The 7,706-nt window shown below is 31.9% G+C and overlaps 1 protein-coding gene across 1 annotated transcript in view; it reads right to left on the bottom strand.

Moving 5' to 3' along the window:
* Positions 1–7,706, bottom strand: part of LOC106478619 (transcriptional repressor NF-X1-like) — a 96,026-nt gene that overhangs the window by 38,951 nt on the left and 49,369 nt on the right. Inside the window, exon 5 of the mRNA XM_022382245.1 lies at positions 5,830–5,965. Coding sequence (XP_022237953.1) covers positions 5,830–5,965 — 136 coding nt within the window. The remainder of the gene's footprint in view (positions 1–5,829; positions 5,966–7,706) is intronic.

Here is a 7,706-nt window from a genome sequence, read left to right as displayed (position 1 = left end):
AAGCACACATTTTCAGTGTTTAACAAAGAATATCATATACTAACTAGATGCACAGAATGTAAGACCTTCTACACTGGAAAAACTGGGAGGCTCTACTGTGAACACACTTGGAATATAAACAAAGTAAAGGTGGAAAAAAGTGCAGTGGCTGAACAATATATTTTGAACCAGGGTACACCAAAGACACATTGTCCAATATTGCTTAAAATTCCCACAAGAGCTAATGATTTCTTAGATCAGAAAATTAAGAAATCACTTCTTATATAAAAATATAAACCAACAATTGACAACTATGATGAATGTCCCTCCCTTAAAATTAACTAAATTTCTTGTAGATTAAAAGTTAATATTTATTTCAACTTCACCATTTAGGCTTTCTTTTTACTATGCAAGATATCCTTTCTTTATATAACAGTTAAGTTTATATTGTATTATTTCATGGGCCTTGTAATAATAGGAATGATCACATGCATGACATTCTCTTGTGCATGGTTTAATTCTTAGAATACAATGGTCTTAATTTGAGTGACAGTTTGTTACAGAAATTGTATGCTCCTGATGAAAGTGAGCATATAAAATTTGGCTAAGCACCCTATAAGCTATTTATTGGTACTGCAGAAGAGAGGAATGCGATATTGACAATGCAACAAAGTTATTTATTCAACTTTTATGAAATATATTAACTGTAATTGCTAACTTTAAATAGGAACAATTAATATGGAGAGGGTTGTAGCATTTATTTTCACCATAGTAGCCTAGCATTAGTTTTTGGCGAAGTGGTGAATAGGGCAGGCAAACCCCGCATTTCAGTCTGAGTCACAGACTCAGAAAGAAGCAGAGACCAGGAGACATGAGATAGATGATTATGTAAAATTTCCTGGAGAAAAAGACATACAAAAAGACCAATGTTGGAGAAGCTTAGTCTGAGGTGTACACTGATTTAAAGTAAGGAAGTCAGAGTATATTACATCTTAAGGGCTTCTACTTTTTTGACTGAGCAAGATGTCATGTTTGGTAAGATTCTAGAGAGTAATGTAAAAGGAAGGCATATGACTACATGGAACAACATCAGTGAGGTTGCATTTTGTCACAAGTGAAAATTGCACTTGATTTATTACTAAATGAAGAGCAGATAACAAGACATGGAGCACTTGGAACCACACAGGTGAAAGAGCTAACTTTAACATTCAGTTGTTTGTACAGTTGTGTATAGTTTAGGGATGAGGAAACACATTTCATTGTATAATCCTCAGTCTGATGGCTTAATTGAAAGGGTAATATAGGCTGTCAAGTAAATGTTTAATGAGTTAATGACCTCTGAACAGACCAATTGGGATCAGCACCTATCATCTTATGTATATTTTGAACCATGGTGTCTGTCAAGTGTTCGTCTGTCTCCTGTTCATGATGGCTGCTTCCTGCACTGTGCTTGAAAAGCTGCACATGCAGGCAAAGCTCTACATTTACTTTTGAAATGATGGGAGTACAGGCATGAATAATGTTGATGCCAAATTTTATTTTGCAAGTAGGATATTCTACACTAAGTTATAAGGAATTAATCACACTATCATTCACATTTCAAAATGTGATGCAACTTAAAGAATGAAAATGTAGCATGATTGAAATGTTCAACAATTACTTTTTGCAGTGGATGGTATAAGAAGCTCTGAGCTTTGGCTCTGAGTAAACCAAGAATGCAACACAATTAACCTTTTTAAAGTACATGAAATAATTTAAATTGACATATTAACTTAAACTTTTCCCTTCACTGGGTACAGGTACTTTTGCTTGCCTATTATAATAACACTCAGTTTTGTCTGTCCTTTAAATGTGTGTGCATTTTACTATCTAAATGTGCATGCATTTCATTTCGATGGATATATCTGTACTTTAGTAGACATTTCGTACACCAAAATATTAAAAGTTTACCAAAGTTTTTAAAAAGGTCTAATATTAGGTCATAAAATAACATTACAAGTTTATTTATAGAAAGTTTTAACTGCAGTAAAGTTTATCCCTGACTAAAGCAAAAACACATACACAAGTTATTGTGTTAATTTATCTCTTATCAAATACAGGCCATACTTAATAAAGGCTTAACTAATGTTAGGCCTAACACAAATGGACTTGTATATGTCAGTGTCTGTGATTAAATTTTTTTGTATTATTCTAGAAATCCTGCATTTAAAATAGTGCTGTTGCAATAAATATACTAATTTGACCACAAATGTTTTCCAGGTCTCTGCCAGTATGTCATGATGACATATTGCACAACTGAGCAAAAACTGGCTGGTCGTTCTCTAAATTTCCTTGTATTTGGGTGAGTAAAGCTCCTAGCACATCTGATGTACAGCTTTCTGCTCAGCACAGATGTTCAACTATTGCCATTTCACTATGGTACATGAACTTGATTGTCAACAGTTACATAAATCAGCCATCATTAAAAAAAAAAAAAAGACATGCTTTTAGTTACAGGGTATGGATATGGTATGTACTTACAGCAAGTAAACAATCACTTCTGGCTAGAATGATCTGTATCTTGTATTTGTCAGCTCAATAAAGTGTACTATGAGAGAGAAAACAGTAGCTTGATATGCACATGAAACACATCAATAAACTGAAGATCAAAATTACTCATGAACCTGAAAGAATCAGAGGTGGATAAGCTGAGGAAGAGGATATGAGCAGTATATCCTTGGCTATCAAGTAAAGTTTCATAGTAAGATGTCTACAGGACACTATGTGACACAAGAATTATATATACATGAATAAGAAAAAAATTACAGGATATTTCCAAAATTTCCACAACTAAAAATCACTTATTAGTTAAGAGTTGAATCTTACCAGAAGATTTCACAGAAATAAAAATGTTCACTGAAACCTATGAAACTTGCTTAATAACTATTACATGGAAAGCTAGACTCAAATTATTTTTAAATATATAAGAACCAATAAGCATATAAAGCCTTCTTTGAAAAACACACAACAATGAAACTCAATGATAAACATTCTTTGCAACATTAATGGATAACATAAACATAGTATCCACCATGCAATGAAAACTGTACAAGTCCATACCCATATGTGATAAAGCAAGTAAAATCATTTTAACATACTTCGTGTCAGCTAAGAATATTTCTCCACTGCTCATACTCTTATAATAAAGGCTAGTCTTGCATAAATTAAGCCATCTCATACATGCTTGTAGCTGAAATGGAAACTGCATATTGTACAGTTAATTAAAAACATGAAAAGCAAATACATGCTTTATAAGCATCATTTGTAATCAATTGGATCCCACATTTCATGATTTAAGAAAAAATATTGTGCTCTTTTACAAAGGTTATAGTGTTTGATGTTCATTGTTTTAATGAGAATCATTTAGTATTTTCTTTATCTCATCACTGACTTGCACTAACTATTTTATTAACTTAAAATATAACAAGAGTTGTAGAAAATAACAGTTTTTCTCCGAGTTAAATTCATGTCAATGTTCTCAGCTTTGATGATTATGTACCTAACTATTTTGTCTCTTATTTATTTAATTCATTCTTATTTTTTCATTATTCAGTATCATTTGAGTGGTCTATACACGACTGAAATTGAAAATCTGCTACTAAAATATTGCATTTTAGTCATCATAATCGCGTGTTCAAGATCAAATTAGTATGATGATCAATTTAAATCATTAACTTAAGCTGAGAGCCAAAGCAGTGCTAGTTTGTCTAACATGAATAATGAAATAACATTACTTACTTAAAATACTTGATTATCTATACTTATGGGTTGCTTGGAGAACCCCAAAACTTCTACTGCACACTAAGTTTGATTCACAAATAGCAAAGATCCAATGTACAAGGTTATAACTGGTTTCTTTGTAAATTAATAATAACATGTATGAAGTATGCTTAATAAACACAATGACAAACATACACTCCATCAGTATCTACGACAACATATCATTTATAGTGGTGTCCAGTAAAATGTAGATTGTTTCTGAAAAATTAGGTCTATAATTAAACATTTCATTATCAGATACAAGATCATTAATGAATATTTCATTCTTATATTCTTAATCATACTGTGTTGTGTTAGTCACACAATTAATGCAAAACAAACATTTTAGCAGTATGTATTACTTAATGAGACATGAGTATGATGTCTTACAATAATCACGCAATCTACCTAGAAACTGTAACCACATTCTTAGAACAGATGAGGTCTTCCAATAAGAAAACCTAAGCAATCTTCCATATTAGCTAACATAACCACATGTTGTATCAAAGTAGCAAGATCATACCTGTAGGTCTATATTACTACTAGTCTTCCTGAAGTGCAGTAAAGAAGTTGTTCTCTAGAACAGCATGAAAAATTGACATAGGCTGTATAAATTTCAAAAAGCCATACACATCATCAGCATGTTGGAAAAGTGACGTGTGCTGATGTTGGCTGTCATGGCTATCAGAGTTGCTGCTGAATGGTGACATTGTGTAATTCAAATATACATTGATAAGTATGTGCATTGAATTACATGTTTTTATACGTGAATGTTATCACCTACATATTTCATGTTATATATAGATCATTTTATGTATATTTAATGCAATACATGAACTAAGAGGATAAATGAGCACAATTTTCAGGCAAATAGAGAATTTGTCATGCTGCTCACATGCATGGTTTGTGAAATATTTTTAATATATTATTATTGTTTATTTTAACTAATATAACCTTAACTAACCTAAAGAGATTCCTATTTTTACATTTTAGCTACTTTTATAATAATAAATAAAGAATAAACATGAAAAAAAAGAAATAAAGCACTTACTCGAGTATTCTTTTCTGTCAACTATCAATGACACTTAACCCATACCTTTTTTTTTTATATACTAATGGTAGTAGTGCATTAAATAATGCACCAAAGAATATATACTAATAATGTGCAAAAAGCAGACAATTTCCCCTAACAATCACAATGTTTCTGGCTTTTTAGATATGTGATAAGAGCCATTACAAATTCATCCAAGCTAGCCATTGTCAAGTTGTATTACAAGTGAAAGTGACGATTATCTGTTCAGAACGCAATGTAATATACTACGTCATTTGATAGATACAAACCTTGGCTCTCTATTGATTATAGGTAATATATAATTAAACGTAAGAGAGAACTATTAACAAATCCTGAAAGAGAGGATGTGATAGGTGAGTGTGACAGGAAGGGGCTGATTTTCTATTTGATAGCTCTGTAACCAAACAAAATTGAAGGCTATAAAAATTATGGTTTGTCTGAGCAATGATGATTGTATAGTGAGTAATGCACATTTAAGTTTGCAGTTACTGAAGGGGTGGTGGATAAAATAGAGAAGGTACCTAGAGAAAATGTGTCGTGTGTGTCACACTAGGGGAAATGTGTATGAAATCACAGTATATTTGAGTATAATGCAACAAGGTACAAAATTGTAGGATATTTTGTGACACACACCAATATTTACTAGATGTACCATGTAAAAAAATACAAATTTGAGGGTAGTTTGTGATGCACCTTACTGCAAGTACTTAAGGGTAAGGCATAAATTCTAGGCCAGAAGAGTAATCTCTGTCCTTAACATGATAGTGACATACTTAAGAAATGCTACATTTATTTAAGACATAAGTAGGAGCTAATGCTGCCAAAACAATAAGACAAGCTTCTATATTAAGCTTGATTTGAAAGTAAGCTACATATATTTTAAAAATACATTTTCCCAAATACAAAGTAAAGCTAAAACCAAATTATTTCTATGGTTTCAACTTGTAGACATTGAAAATTGTATGCAGAAGTATACTTACTTTGCTCCAATTCAACTTGACAGGGTGGACAGCTCCCGGCATGACACTGTTGACTACACTTGTGGAGCTTACAATTTAAGTGCTTGTTACATACCCCGCTACACATCAAACTTTCACTCTGATTACAGCGAACTTTCTGAAATTTATGTTGGTACAAGATCATTACCATAATTTTAGAATATTTAAGTTTTAACACTATCTTAGAACAACAAAGATAGTGATTTCTATTTACAGTTTACTTATTTTCTCACTTTCTGGATACAAAACAAATGTAGAAAAAACAAAACAAATTCACTACACTAAGTTCTTACAGTACATTTACAAGTAAAAAGTAACTGCGTTTGTATTTATTGCAAAGCTTTTAGGGCTATCTGCTGCCACCCCTAGTTTTGAACTACAGACCAGAGGGAAGGCAACCAGTCAGGAGTAACCTACCACCTGTGATAAGGGATTGACTGTCACTCTTATAATACACCCACAGCTTAAATTGTTCGAAATATTTTGTGATATGTCATGAATTCTAATCCGTGTTGCTAGCTCTCAAATCAAGAGTTCTACCATGGGGTGAGCCAGTGCCATAAAAAGCAATATTGACTTAACGTAACATGTTTCAAAGATTTTTTTAAATATCTAGGAGTTTATTGGGGGAAATTATGTAAATATGGCTGGGATTAAGTGCTTGGCCAGAAGTTAGGAGAGTCAGTTAACTGAAAAAATCAATGACTGATAGGAAGTGGTGTTCCTTGCTTTCCAAATTATTTAGTGATTCATAGTAAGGTGTTTACAAGAGGTAATATGATAACCAATCAGTTAAGATACAGTTAGAACTGTTGGTTGATTGATAGATCAATATCTGTAAGGGTTTGACAAGCATTACTTTCTGAGCTATCGAGTGATATTTGATAGTGAGATGTTGACTGGTGTCTTTTGATAATTGTTTAACTCTCTCATTATGGGATTGGTCAAATTGACAACTTAGTAACCATTTTGTACTCGTTAAAGTTTGCATACTACAACTTTTAATACAGTATGTGTTTCTTTGAAAGAACTAAAAAATTGATTTTTATAGAAGCGTTGTATAAAACACAAATTTGTATTTGCTTAACAAATAAAGAAAAATATCACAAAGACATTTTCATTCATGGTTTCGGTACTTTATTTAGATCTCTCAACAGGCTCAGTCAATTTGACCAACCACATGACCTCTTTGTACTCGTTTAAAGTCTATATATTTAATACTTCTGACATCCAATATCGAGTGTGTGTATATCTCCACAAAATTTGGCAGACTTTCAGTGAACATTACAAGTCTTTGTACACAAAAAATCAGGTTTTTTAATGAAGTATTTTTACTAAAGATTTGTCCACGAATATATTGAGTCTTTACTGACTAGTCCAAATGCAAAGTAGTTTCATGTTAAGATTAAAAATACTTTTCTATTTTTGTAATCTCTAAAACCTCCTAAATAAATTTCAAATGTGTTTTTCAGTAAAACTTTGTGTTATTTTTCTCTATTCTAACTCTATATAAGGTTGGTCAAGTTGACCAACCTTGTAATTACCACCAACACCAAAAAAAAACAAAAAACAAAAACAAACTGCAAGATGAAATTCCATTTGTTTTTCCTATGTAGCTTTCAACCCATAACAGTATATATCTATTCATACTTACATTTTATTGCTTTATTGCCTTTTGAATCATGTTTAATTAATATTCACCCCAAATAAGTTGTAAATCACAAGGCAAACATGCAGCTCATGTTACAGTATTCAGTTATATAACACAAGAACTACTCATGAGCGTTATCAATCAATGTGTTCGAAGGAAAACAAAGTTTGATAATAAACAAGATTACGACACTTATGATATACAACAT

Source organism: Limulus polyphemus, unplaced genomic scaffold (assembly GCF_000517525.1).
Source record: "Limulus polyphemus unplaced genomic scaffold, Limulus_polyphemus-2.1.2 Scaffold233, whole genome shotgun sequence".
NCBI classification, from domain to species: domain Eukaryota; kingdom Metazoa; phylum Arthropoda; class Merostomata; order Xiphosura; family Limulidae; genus Limulus; species Limulus polyphemus.
This window is presented reverse-complemented; position numbering and strand designations above follow the sequence as displayed.